Here is a 14,775-nt window from a genome sequence, read left to right as displayed (position 1 = left end):
AAGAAATTAACTAAGTCTACTTCTAGGAAATTATCTACAGCACATACAAGAAGAAATAACAGTCCTGTACCATAAAGGGCTTCAAGCAGTCTTCAGACCACTTCTGTTTCTTGGTTCTTTAGTATTTAAAGCCATAGTTCATTTATTTAACACACCTTGGTGACCTACTGCATATTGGGGGAAAGCTGCTAGTATTAAAGAGAGCTAAGGGCTTTGATTTTGTCAGACAAAACTAGCTTACATCTAAATGGCAAGGGCATGAGAAAGAATTAAGCACATGTGTTAAGTTGGTGCTTCCTGACCCCTGCACCTTGGGAATACTGAATTTGTGCCAGCCAGAACACAGGGTCACATCAAAAGATGAACAGTATTGGGACATACCCAACATAAATAAATGTCTCTTGACTAACAGAAACAGTAAAACCTCAAATTAAGATAAAGTAAAACAAAGGTAAAAGCCAGCTTACTTTTTACACCTTCCACAGCTGTACATGTTATCACCTGCAAACATCAGGGAGAAGAAAACCAGCCATTATTCTCTAAATTCAAACAGTTATCCTTTAAGTGTGTACATTTGATAGAAAGAAGTTTCAAGGGAATTTATCTTTAGGTTGCATTCAATATTTAACAGTCATAATAGTGTTGACATAGCAACTACAGGAAAGATTCTTAAGTTTTGTATCTTCAAATATGAAGCAACACAGTATAATCTGAAAAGAAAATAATATATCATTTAAAAGGGAAATAATTTACTATGTCCAAATTGAGGTTATGAGAATTAATATATTATTAATTAATATAATTAATTAATATTAATTAATAAATATTAATAAATATTAATTAATATTAATTAATATAATTAATTAATATAGTGGGTTTGAAATTTTTATGAGCCTTCAGTTGATACAATTTTACCAAACCAAATTCAGACTGACTTGACTCTTCTAAAGCAGCTTTCCATAGGCATTTTTCTCAAATACTCAGTTGAATGAGAAGCTTACCTTTCTGAAATGAATGATCCCAAAAGAACAAGGATTGACTGTATTACACTCTAACAGGTGGCCTCTGCTTAACTGCATTAAGCTAAGAAGATATTAATCATCTCACTGTGACAGGAGGAATAAAAACACAGAAGATACATGTTCACGGAATTAACCTCTTACCCTTGAGCTCATCTCTGGCGAAAAAGGCAGCAAGACAATCTTGTAAGGTTACAACTGGACCCCAAAACCAGCTAGGAACACATGAGACAACAAACCTGAAACATCATTGACAGAAAAGAAAGAAAACCAACAAATGTTCTGCCAGAAGAGCAGAAACTAGAATTTCAAAATAGATAATTAAATCAAACAAGATAAATATTATTTACCTTTTGAAGTATTCCATAAAAAAGGCTATCCATCCCTGAGGGGCATATGCTTCTCCACATGACCCTGCCTTGACTAGAGATGTCTGATGACTTGCAGAATGGAGTTTAGCAAGATCTTCCTTACCTGGAATAGGCAAGGACAGATCCTGAAAGGTCTCCAGGGTTACAGACAGCTAAGGAAAAAAATACATGAAACACAGTGGAGTTAAGATGGAAGAGGAATGTTAATTAAACTGAATTCTGTTAAGTTCACTAGCAACTACAAAGTTACTGCATAACTGAAAATTCTACTAGGTAGGAAATTAATTATAAAAACATACATTAATACGAATTCATTTTCTAAAGAAGAGGAACCAAAAAAATAACATTTTAGAATGAACTTGCACATTGTTATCACTGACACATTTTTTTAGGTCATTATTATTTGTATTCGTATCAGTCATACAAAGCACTATGATTTTTGCCTCAGGCTGTGTTACACAGAATAGTTTCAGAAAGCTTCAGTCCACTGTTACCACAGTATTTTACTCTGACATTATCTTGACCTGATGTAACTGGACTTGCTGCAAGGGAGACCCATTTGTGCATTTTCTTGCTCCTCTGCTTCATTTATTGATCATGTAGTCACAGAGTCAAACATCAAACACATTTTAGAAATTCTTGTTTGTTTTTTGAAGTTGTTCACCAGATTACCCTGAGGTCTCTGTACACTTAGGTCCAAACCAAGAGAAGTATTAAAGGCATGCAAATACACCAGGGTTTGGTTTAAGCCTTATGTTGAGAAAGCTGTCCCCAATGTAAAGATTTGGATATCCAGTATTTGATATGATTGCTTTGAAACTAAAGCAGTCCACTGGACACATTTAGATAACTGACTTTTTTAAAAATGATCATGTGTGCTGTTCCAAGAAATTCTCTCAGCAAACAGTACAGAAAAAAAAATCATCAACTCTTCCTTCCTATGTTGCATCTCCTCTTGCACTATGGGACAACTTCGGAAAGCAGCTAATGATTCATATCACTGCAAAAGTTAGTGTCTTTACTTGAATTTTTTAGACTTTAATTTTTTTAGTCTCAATCTATCTGATAAGACAGTTACAGCACTGTATTAGTGCTGTATATTGTATCTTTTATTTGAAACATTAGGTACCTGATAACTTGGGACAGTAGCATGTATCCATTAGGATATTCAGAACACTATTAAAAACTAATGAGACCTAAATGAAGTCGAAGAGCAAGCTTCTTTCTTCATCCTTGCTGTAAATCAATTCTCAAAATGTAATTTTTCAGCTGAGTAAATATTCAGCTCAATGAATACAAGCTATTCTAAACACAAAGTGCTGGTAGTAGCCACTATTACAATTTGAGAGAACGAGAATGAAACACCCTCACCTCTGAGGAAATCTGTCACTAAAGAACATAAAGTTACTGTAGAATGACTATATCCATAAAGCAGTAAGAAAAGAACATATTAAAAGCCAGAAGTTTCTCTTCTTACCCGATCACAAGTCAAGCACTGGACTGAACTTATTATAGTCCCATCAAATATATCAGAGATAACGCTCCTGTACTTCTTGCGCTTCTTCCTTTTTGGTGACGATACCGTTGAAACTATAAAATGACAAAAATAAAATGCTGCAGTAAGGCAAGGTACAGTGGATTCTCATTACACTTCAGCTTTGTGTAGTCTAATTAAAAGTCTCATATGTTCAAAGTTAAATTATGAGCCAAGACCTGTTTTCTATTTACTAAATATTTCTTAGGAATTACAAGATCACATTACTGCCAGTACAGGCAATTCATGCGAGTTCCTCAAGCAGCTGGGGACAGCCATCAGAAACATTTGCCTCTGTAAGTAAAGCTCAAAACTGCCAGTCTTGATATCTACAGCCCATTGCTACATGACGGATTTATCTTGGCAGGAATCCCCCAAGGTATAAAAAGGAAACTTCCATTGGACACTTGATCACATCTTCCTGGGAAATTTCAACCATGCTGAGCTGAGGAGCTCACACACAAGGTTACTTTATCACAACACTGATGACAGAGGACTGAAGTAGACTAAAGGTAGGACTGGAGTCCAGCCTAACAACACCTTATTAAAAAACCCCAGATCTCTCAACCTCTCCTTGGGCATGACAAGCACCAGTGACCGAGTACCTCTTCTGACAGACTCACTTCAGGTTGTCTAAAACCCTCCTGTAATGGTGAAGCCAAAACTGGAGACAGTAGTACAGATGCAGTGTGAAAGCTGCTGAACAAATGAACCAAGGAGGTCAATGACTTAAGTCCATTAAATCACTGTCATGCAACAACAATGCTAATGCATAACATGAATGTTCAGAACTTATCTGGACAGGCTATTGAATGAAGCAGCATCACAATATTAAAGTTGTATTCGTTTCTGGTTTGGGTTTGGTGCAATGCCTTAAAAGCATGCTCTGAAAGACATGTTTTGCCTAAAGTAGTCTACTGTGAAACAAATCAGGGAAAAAATTGTTCCTCATGCCCTAAAGCAGCCCTGTCTTATATGTAAAGGCAGTAAAAGTCAAATATTCCAGACACTCATAAATACATTGTGCTGCAGTGCCAAAAGAAATACTCTGCACTGCAGGGACATTAACAATCATGAAGCAGCCAGCATTTACAGGTCTATTTACAATACAATAATACAAGGCTCCTTGAACCTTAATTGACTAAAATGGTGATTTACTGAACTTCTGCTGAAGAACCAATGAGTCTATTCTCTGGAGAGCATTACTTTTGGAGGTACTAACTTCTCAGACCTTTATCTTCTCTACAAACTGGTGTAATTGAGAAAACTGTCTAAAAATAATGTTCTAAAATAGAGGCAAATACTATTTATGCTTCAAAAGAATCAGATTATAGAAATGCAGGGAATAATCTTGCATGTCCAGCTTACAGAACACTCCTTGTCCCCACCAGAAACAGGGCTAAAACCCCTTAGGAACAACACTGTATTGTTACACAAGACCTAAGAAACACAATGAAAACTATAATACAGAGTGATTCAGTATCAGGAAGGAGAAAATAAAGGGCCTCTACCTTTTTTGTGGACTTGTGCCAGTGAGGAGCACGATGGGAATGACTTTGGAGGGCTGTTTGACAAGCGTGTGTTCATCCCTTCAACTGATGATGGTGCTTGGGTTGCAGATACGTCATTCATGTGAACGTCATTGATGTATTCTGCAGTTGAGATTTGAACAAATTCTGTGAAAAAATTACTGCAGAATGAAGAGACACAATGGTCATGTAACTTATTTAACCACACTTTCAGGCCACTGGACATTTAGGAATCTAGCACCATTTCAGTTCCTTTTAAGTTAAGAACAAAACAAAAACCCCCACCACTCTTATGGTTATCTAAAACCTTCCCCAGTACAAATAGTTAGCTTGTCAAGGGAATTAAAACTCAATTCAAAACACCTGAAGTGAAAAAAATTAACTAAGTAGGGATATTGTTTACAACTAAAATTACCTACTCTATTTGACCTATACCTCTACTATATTATACAACTCACTTCTACTCCCACAGATATTTTGGCTAAAATTTTGACTATTTCAGTTGTACTTAAGCAGTTCATTACCTGAGAATCGGCTATGTATCTGTACTTTGACAGTCCCTTGGTTATTTAAAAATTCAGTGGACTCTGAGGCAGTGTTTGTGTCTTTTTCCAAGTCTTCCATAGAATTTGCTCGTTTAAGTTTGTTACTTGATATTTTTTCTTTCTGCCAGTCTTTGGATGTGACTGAGTTGTTATCATCATCCTGAATTAACATGGTTGTTTCTGCAGGATCCTCTAAGACTGGTTTGAAAATTGTGTCGTTTTCTGTTTTATCACAGTTACCACAGGATTCACAGGGCTGAAAGCTTAAGTCTGACTGGCTCTTATCTTCTTCCATACTCTCTTCAACATTCATAGGCTGGGCATCTTCCAGTTCTACAACTGGTTCTTTAAGCTCCTCATGAAGCAAATCCATTAGACAACGCAAAAATTCTTGTGCATCCTAGAATTTTAAACAAGTTTTACCATATTACTCTATTTTATCTGGAAGATATTCAGATATCAGAAAATACACAGATAACTAAAACAAAAGCTGGCTGTTAAAGAAGAATAAAGAAAGTTTCTCTGTCCCAGGTCTAATGTTCAAAATCACTTTCATTTCCAGACCATGTAAGTTTCCTGCATACATTTCTTGCATGTCACAAGTAATCTTATCATACAAGTTTCCTCCAAAACACTCCAATTCCCAAAATAAATTACTTTAACGACACCCGCAAAAACACAGCCATAGTTTAGTGGAACAACAAATATAACTCAAACAAGTACCAGCAGTGTGGTCAGACCCCAGCTCTGCTTGTAATGGAACATTTTAGAGACAGTTTTTATAAACCTCAACCAGAAAATCAACCGGAGCTTTGCTTTCATTGGGTATTAAGCACTTTATTAAAAAGTACTGTGATGTTACTTAGCCTATCTTTCCAATGCATCACACCACCAACAATACCACAATTCTTCTTCTAAAGCCTCAACAAGATTTCCCAAATGTGTTCCCACAAAGAGCTGTAAAGTTTTACTATAAGTCTAATCTGTGTTTGGAAACATCCTAAAACCCACCAAGTTTCATCAATCAGTGCAGCTGCCTGGTCCTTGGCAATAGAAAATATCCAATCAAGCAGGCATGCGAGAAAACAAAAGCCACTTGTTGGCAACTTTTCTTCTTCTGTTTTCCTCTTTGTATTCTGGTTGTTCATAGTAGTAATTTTTTTGCTGCTCAACATTCCTGACCATCATAGCGATTACTTATTAAGCTCAAAACTGCTGACTACAAATCATTTATTTTCTTAAAAATTGCAACTTACAGAACTGAGTTTGGACTTGGGTAATGAAAAAAACCCCAGTATGCCTACTTGCTGGCAATCCTTTCACAAAAAAACAGTATCAAAAAACATCAAGTCACAGATTAAGAGATAAACATTCTTCATTGATCAATGTAATTTTCTCCCTGAAGACTGGACATGGCTGCCCAACTTGCAAGGCTGGGCACTTGCAAGGAGAGTGTTGGTTATGAAAGCCCTACTGTGTTTTAATTGTTGCCATGAAACCTGCTGAACATACAACTGAACTATGATCCAGGCCCAACCTAAAAAGATTCTCATTAAGTGTTGGTCTGCATGGAAAAAGATGTTTTCATCAGTGTTCAAAGCTGCAAGAATTAAGTTTCCATACAGATTCTTTTTGGTTATCAAGGCTGAATTTCTGATTTTTCAGAAATCTAGGTGGCACTTTACAAATTCATGAGCAGATCATAGAATATTAATATTTAAACATTGACTTTACAGCTCCATGCAGCAACTGAACATTAGAACCTGTGTCCTAATCCTTCATTCCACAAATATGAAGCTTAATGAAAACAGCAAAATTCCTTTTAATAAATACAGATTCCCAGAAGATACTGGTAAGATTTTCTAACTACAAAGTTTAAATTTCTCAGCTAGTCCTAAAGATTTTAATGAAGTGCTCCACATGTATGAATGCACCAAGATAATGTATGAAGCAGCAACTGAAGAATGCCTCTGCTATATAATAATCCCTGCCTAATGGTAAGCTACCAACCTGTGATTCCCATAACACCCAAATGGGGCGGGGGGGGCTTTTTTCCAAGACACTAAATGGAAACTGTGCGAGTTTTTTTTTTTTAAACATCATTGATAGACAAATATATTAAAAATCTGTTACATTCCTTTCTGTTTTTGAACAGCTTTATTTTGTTTTCTGGGACTGCTCAAACATTAGCAGCATTATTTCACACAAAGGAGTTCAGATATTATTACTTAAATTTTCCTTAAAGAAAAGGAGATATTCTAAATTGAAGGCCTTTTGAGAATTTGATATAAATAAATATAAAGCATGACTTAAGTACTGATTATTACACTTCAGATAATCTACACTCAAGTCATATTAACTAACGTTTATGTTGCATTTGCTTTAAACAAATATAGGAAGTAAGGTAGGTTAAGCACTGGATTTCCAATTAAGAGAACTTTATGGCTTAGGTCATAAAGTCATTAGTCAGAAACTTTTACCTGTTGAGAGTAGCCTCGAAACATTGGATTAACAGTTTTTATTCCTTGAAATAAACCAGTAGGAACGACAGATCCAGGCCTAAAAAATAAGTTTTAAACATATAAACACTGAAAAAGAAAGCATTTAAATGGACTTTCGTCTTTACTGGGATCATACCATTACCTGCAACTGAATAACAGTAATATTAATCTTAATAAAACATAATATTGGCACTGAATTATAAACTACACCATTTTTATAAACCTGTCACCCAATTGAACCAGTGACTGTATCAGATCTTTTAGGCACATTTCTTGTCAGACAATCAGATGACAAATCAGACATACTCTTGGCACTGTGCACAATTACTGTTTTTTTACCTTTGTACTTTTATTTTGAAGTATTTTCTTAGCTAGATACTACACAAATTCCATAAAAGGAAATAAGAGAAACTGATAAAACATTGATATGGAATGAAGGACACAGAGGAGAGGATAAAGGAGTTAAACATTTTAGATGTATTTTTGGCAAATATAAACATTTTTAAGAGCTTAATGCTTGTCATCTAATCTATTTCTTGTCCTATCTTTGGTATATATAAAAAGGAACAGGTTATAAGGACTACTTGCGTCCTGTAAGTCACTCTTTCCTTCCTAAATTATTTTAAGAAGAATGCTTAAAAAAGAGAGCACATGAAATAAAAGTTAGAAACCTAGGACAGATTAATGCATCCCTCATGACTCTGGAATCTCTTTATTATCATTTCATCACCAAAATGATTTAATACCTGCTTTTGTGCCAAAGTTCTGTCATCAGCTTGAGGTAACTTTTACAAATTGCAGGTTTCTTATCTGTTCTGGCTAAGCCTCCACAGTCAAGAAAAAAGTGCGTCAAAGGTGGGCTGAATAAAAAGAAAACAGTAATTTTTTCAGGTTGTTAAAATAAATAGAAGAGAACATCTCCATTGCATATAGGATTGTAACATAAGAATAATGCTATTCTATAACTGAACAATTCCACTTCCTACGTTCTTAAATGCTGTGACCAAGCATTTTCTGGTAGGACAACTTCAGCAGTACAGCCACACCGCTCCTCAAACATGCTCTGACACTTCTCACCAGAGCTGTCTAATGGGATTCAAATTCAAGGCAATTCCTACAAGCTGTCACAGAAGTACACAGGTACCACTCCAGTAACAATCACCACAAGCCTAGTCCATAAACAGCAACCTGAAGAAATCTTTTCTCTAGAATCCAACAGTGTCACAAGTTGTGTGTAGGCAAATAATTTATACTTACATGATTATTTCATGCAGTGTTTACTTTGTGCAGTGTTGCCAACTCACATATTCTCTCCTCTTTCAACCTCCTGTCTGAAGTCACAACCCTCATACATGCTGGACCCATCTCTCCAAGAAAGGAGACGTCCCAGTGTGCTTCCAAAATTTGGCATTTCTCAACAGAATACTTCCCTCATGTTGCCTTGTCCACTTCTTTATCTTTCTAAAGATACCTGCTTCAGTTCTCCTCTCTGTCATCAAAAAGCCTCAGCAAGGCTCTTAGCCCTGGCCTGCAGCTCACAGTGACCCTGTGTGACACCTGCTAGGACATGACACCACCCCACCCCGCCTGCTGCAGAAGCTTTCCAGCTGGGATAATGTTTCTATCTTTTCCACTTCTGTGGATTTCTCCTTCATGAACTTGTCTACAATTCCCACAGATGACATGGGATTTTGCATTCCATCACTCCCACTGTGACTTAGCACAGAATGCTCCAGATACATTGTTTGTAACAACTGAATTCTGATCCTAATATCTCTTTTTTTAAAATTAGGGTTTATTCTTATGCATTTCCCTTCCTTTTTCTGCAGCAAAGGAAAAAAGATCCAAAGACTAACCGACAAATCCAGTAGCTTTTTTCGGATTTTATTCTAATTTCTAAAACTGCATATATTTTTATTTAGGAGGCATTAGAATGAAACAGGGAAAAAGCTGAGTGGCCCGTATACCATAATAAATTGTTTGCAGTATACAAGACTGAGATTCAATAAATACATGCCCTCTTCCATGGTAGTGCATCCCTCCAAAACCCTTAAGTCCACCTGGAAAAAATGCATGCATAAGCAAATATAACATTGCATTAACTACCATTTTCCTTACCAGTTGGAAAGAGCTTGTAAAGCTGCATTCATGTAACAAGTGTTTCCAATATTTTTTAATCCTGTTAGACCTGAAAAATAGAATAAATACAAGTCTGTTAATCCAGTAATTCCTAGAAAATACATACTAATCAAAATACTCATGGAACACTTGGGATGCCAATTATGATGCAGATTTGCAACTAAAAGAAACATAGGACTCCTAAGGGAATACCAATCTAACTAGAAGTAGTAATTAAGTGTTTTGATCTCGACTGACTAAAAATCACTTCAGACAAGTGGACTGTATTTCATCTTACTAACTTTTCATGGTTTATGACACCTGCAGATTTTAATTTAAAATATGTTTATCAGCACTGAAGTTTTACTTCAGCTTAATGACTTACCTGTCCAGTTAAACTATTGCTACACTGCATTTGTAACTAATCACATTACCAAAAGCCTCTCAAAGATTTCATTCTTCTGTCCCAAATTCACGCTAAGTCAGATTACACTCAATATTCAAAACCTACTCAGCAGGTGATTATCCCAGGCTAGTCCTGCAATCAGTTTTTTTCTACTGCAATGATAAACCTTTATTTTTATTAACAGATTGCTCAATTTAGACTTTCCCACATAGTTTATTTCCTAACCCACACTGTTTACTTTCCTTACAGACAGCCACATACACTCTTGCCACACACATGAAAGTTACAATTGACATATATTCTTTCCACAATTATGAATTATGCTATGCATAGCTACTAAAGTATTACATTAATGAAGTAATATTTCAAAGTAAAATTAATTTTGTATGAGGGAATAGTAACATTTCTAAGCAAATAATCAGTAAGACCCAAAAATTAAAACAAAACTTGACAAACATTCAGCAATCAGTACTGATGACTATGCAATTTTTGAAGTATAGGAACTATACTGGTAGTTCTGGTCTATGGTAAAAAAATAGAAGTTACTAATAAAATCTCTCTACATCTGAAAAACCACTTGGGTTACTTCAGTTACAATTTCTGATAGACAGAACTTCAAAATCAAGTTCTAAAATGTCCTATCTGTCTGAATGGAAATACAGTCCTGACTCCTGTATCTGAGCAGGCATTCCAAACTCTACAAAGAGAACAATCAGTTTTACTGAAATTGGAAAACAAGAACAGTTAGAGGATTTTGGTTTTATTTCAGTATTTTTAGAAGCAGCACATATTTCAGGAAGTTACTCTCACTGCATTTTTTCAGCCGGTAGTATTGCAAGGCAAGTTTTCAAATACACTTCATTTCTTGTACAGATATATTCTAATATTTGCTTCATCAAAAGCATTTCAAAAGAAATTTTAAGAGCAAAGTTTTATAAAAGCTAAAGAAGATTCTTCCTTTCAGTTTGAAAAAATCTCTTAACATAGTCAGGTCATCATTACTGGGAGCTTTAATGCAATTCTAATTGTACATTACTGCAATGGAAGCTCCATTCCCCAAAATATTAATAATACAAGAAGAGATAAAAATACAAAAATACACACATTAGTTGGAGAAACTACCTAGGAATAGAACACATGGTGTAATGATGTAAGGGCAGATGGCAAATTAGTGGGGTAGTGTCACATCCTTTAAAACTGTGCCAGACAACAGAAGGGACAAGACAGGTTTTCTGACCAATGCCAGCAGACTGAGGAGAGGGAAAGCTGGTAGTAGATGAGTGAGGGAGAAATAAGACCCATTGCTGTGGTTTAACTCCAGCCAGCAACTCAGCCCCCGGAGCTGCTCACTCATTCACTCCCTAATGGTGGGATGGGGGGAATAGAAAACTCATGGCTTGACATAAAGACAATTTAATAGGTGAAGCAAAAACTGTTTGCACAAGCAAAGCAACACAAAACTTCGAACAAAACACTACTTCCCCCAGACAGGGAGGTGTTCTGCCATCTCCAGGAAAGCAGGGCTCCATCATGAATAATTGTTACTTGGGGAAGACCAAACACCCTAACTCTGAAAGTCCCAATCTTCCTTCTTCCTCTCCCAGGATGCCACATGTTATGGATTATCCCAGTGATCACTTGGATCAGCTGTCCCAGTTGTGTCCCCTCCCAACTTCTTGTGCACCCCCAACCCACTGGGGTTTGGTGGTGTGAGAAACAGAAAAAGTTGACTGTATGTAAGCCCTGCTCAGCAATAACTGAAACATCTCTACATTACCAACTTGTTTTCAGCACAAATCCAAAAACAGAGCCCCACAGCAGTTACTGTGAAGATAACTAACTCTTGCCCAGCCAAAAATGGCACATGCATAAATTAGAGTAACTTTTCTCTCATCACTGATGGGAAACAAACTGCCTTGGCATATGCAATGGTATCTCAAAACAACAGCTCAACAATCTGCTGGTTATATTTTTCTGAAAAAAATGGATCTTAGAAATATTTTCTTTACCATCAAATACACACATAGCTTTTAGAATGATCAATAATAATTAGAGGTTTTTCAGAAATAGCAATTATTATATTCTCTTATGAAATGCAAGATTAAAGCTTCAGTGTTTAGGATTAGCTTTGCTGTTTGTGATTTCACACTCTATTTTTCATCTTTACACTAGATTTAGTATTAGGGTGGGGTAATCTTTGATATGATAAAGTTTGGCAGTGCATGAAATCAATTATGTCAAGGAAAAAACAAATAAGCAAAACCCCACACTAGGATACTACAGGCTCAGAAAAGGATTATTCAAAATGCAGAAAAGTATTTAAATCAAGAGTCTTCTAGGGCAGGCAAAATCAGTAGAATACTTTTTAAAAAAGCCTACTTGAACTAGAGTGACTACAATACCAACTGCACTGAACATTACACCAACATGCTTTAGTAACAACCAAACTCAGGCAACAGCTTTTACTCTGAAGGTAAGAAATATTGCTGCAAGAAAGACTAAACTAAAAACAAACATCTGAGATTGAGCAGAAAAGAAAACCATTCCACTTAGAAGAGAATTAGAACATAGCTGGAAAACAGACTTGAAAGCATACTCATGCACTAATGCACAGGGTTTTGCTTTTATTACCTCTGGTCTTCAATTCATCTTCTTCCACTTCTATATCTAAGTCATCAAATACAGCTGCTAATGGAATCTTCAGAGTGGGATTACTGGGTATTTTAAAATCCTTACAAGGAGAGAAAGAATATTTACTTTAATTCATGACTTTTCCACTTGATTAAGCTTGTGTGTAATTTCACCAACAAATCTATAATTAGAAAATTATGCGAATGCATTTTGAAATTTCACTGCACAGGAAGTAAAAACACCAGGGTTTTCACAGGTACCCTGAGAAAGTTTAGTAAGAATCCCCCCAAGTTTTTGTTTTCAGATCGTTGTATGATTTTTATAACAATAACTGAAAAACCAAAACAAAGCCAGGGATGGCATTTGTTTCCCCTAGATAACAAAGCAGCCAGCACAGAAGAGCTTAGGCAGAAATCATCACCTAAGCCAGTGTAGGTGTTTTTGATGTGCCACCAGATGGCTCACTACAGTTAATGAAGACAAATTAAAATCTTGAAAGAAAAATGTACAAATAGAGAAACAAACTAGCAGACAGGCAGGCATTTATTAAATGACAGGCTCTTTTTGTGAGCACATAAATAAAATCCCTGAACAAAATGCTTCACCAACTTCCTAAGTTCCATTGATTTTTCTGTATATTATAACTGTTTCATTGGAAGACTAAGGAAGATTAACTATAATAGAAGAAATTGCTAAGTCTGAACTCAGCTTTCTATCAAGTGACAAGAATTTTGATACAACAGATTTTTTATTTTTTTTTTTAATTCTGGTGTTGATATTCCAATTGAGCTGCTGGCAGTTTATGAGAAAATGATCAGTTTACATTCATATTAAATACTGAACTTTGAAGTAAATATATTTCTAAATTATATAGACTGAAAAACTGCCCATCTTTCTGTTCAACCTGTGCATGATGCTCTGTCTTCTACTGCTCTATCTCAAGCAGAACACATCTAGAAATACTGTACTTCTACTTGTGACTGTTTTAACCAAGTTACCTATCATGTTTATGTAACTACACAATAAAGAAATAACAATTATTTTTTCAGCTAAAAGCATTATTCCAATTGTACTTAAGAATTTACAACACTTATCTAAAAAAAAAAAAAGATCAGAGTGAACACTACTGATGCAAATAAAGCAAAAAAAATATTATGAAATTAAAAGGAGGAATTAATAGAAAGTTCAGCCAGAAGAATGGAGGAAAAGTCAGTCTCTCTCTTCAGCAAAAACAATGTTTACTGCAAAACTACAGCTGCCTTTGTTCCATTGGGTTAAAAAATACCTGCACACTGTTTTCTTGTGCTTGGTGAGACAATCTTGTACTTGGTAGTGGAGAATGAGATCCTAATTTTCTGTCCAGGAATACCTCCTTACTACAGGCGTAACACCAAACACGGAGAGTTGTAAGGTTGACAGTTAGACAGTGCTTTGTCTCCTAAAACAGAACAAAAACCACAATAGGGATTCAGAAATTGGGAATAACTAAATAATACTACGTACAAGCTAGAATAGATATATTAAAATTCTAGGTTTTTCAACAATGAAAAGTATATGAGTTAGAATATTAAAAAAGAGCAATTCTGATACTGAAATTCTAGCACAAACATTCATTTTTTGTACAGATCGCTAAAATTAGCAACAAGGTGCAATCAGAATCTAAGACACTGTCATATCTGACATGCTTCTTGGTAATTAAAAAAATAAGAAGAAAGCCTTCTTATTGTTGTTAGAAGTGCTACAATTCACAACAAACCAGTTTTCAAGGAATATCTGTAACTGGCCACAACAGGAGCTACCTCCTCTGCAGTGTTTATTTCTACTGGTTTGCTGCATGGAATTCATGCTATTTGCAGCAATCTGAAGACTAATGTAAAATTTTTAGTTCAGTTACATTAAGAGGTCCTCATAATAACTCCTCATAACTAAAGCAAAAATTCTATATTCAAATAGTTCTTTTGTTGACAGCTTCACACTCTGAAGCTGTATAAACTTGACAGATGAAGAATATTTTTATTGTTCGAATCTTAATATTTTTTTTAACCTCCTTGCTTATGCAAGATTGGGCATACAATTGCTGTCTTCCTCCAAATATTTTCACTTATCCTTCCTGTATTTCTT

The 14,775-nt window shown here is 35.6% G+C and overlaps 1 protein-coding gene across 11 annotated transcripts in view; it reads right to left on the bottom strand.

Annotated features, from left to right (window-relative positions):
• USP33 (ubiquitin specific peptidase 33) overlaps window positions 1-14,775 on the bottom strand; it is a 39,030-nt gene that overhangs the window by 12,845 nt on the left and 11,410 nt on the right. For 2 of the 11 annotated variants that reach the window (XM_086842517.1, XM_086842516.1), the window contains 11 exons: window positions 13,940-14,092; window positions 12,655-12,754; window positions 9,618-9,687; window positions 8,246-8,359; window positions 7,479-7,557; window positions 4,978-5,398; window positions 4,436-4,576; window positions 2,868-2,980; window positions 1,370-1,542; window positions 1,164-1,234; window positions 468-501 (listed from right to left, as the gene is read on the bottom strand). In XM_086842517.1, coding sequence (XP_086698643.1) covers window positions 468-501; window positions 1,164-1,234; window positions 1,370-1,542; window positions 2,868-2,980; window positions 4,436-4,576; window positions 4,978-5,398; window positions 7,479-7,557; window positions 8,246-8,359; window positions 9,618-9,687; window positions 12,655-12,754; window positions 13,940-14,092 — 1,469 coding nt within the window. Of the gene's footprint in view, window positions 1-467; window positions 502-1,163; window positions 1,269-1,369; window positions 1,543-2,867; window positions 2,981-4,435; window positions 4,601-4,977; window positions 5,399-7,478; window positions 7,558-8,245; window positions 8,360-9,617; window positions 9,688-12,654; window positions 12,755-13,939; window positions 14,093-14,775 lie in introns of all 11 variants that reach the window. The other 9 variants (XM_086842524.1, XM_086842523.1, XM_086842525.1 and 6 more) reach the window with 5 other exon arrangements.

This window comes from Cyanistes caeruleus, chromosome 9 (assembly GCF_971803275.1).
Source record: "Cyanistes caeruleus chromosome 9, bCyaCae1.hap1.1, whole genome shotgun sequence".
NCBI lineage: Eukaryota > Metazoa > Chordata > Aves > Passeriformes > Paridae > Cyanistes > Cyanistes caeruleus.
This window is presented reverse-complemented; position numbering and strand designations above follow the sequence as displayed.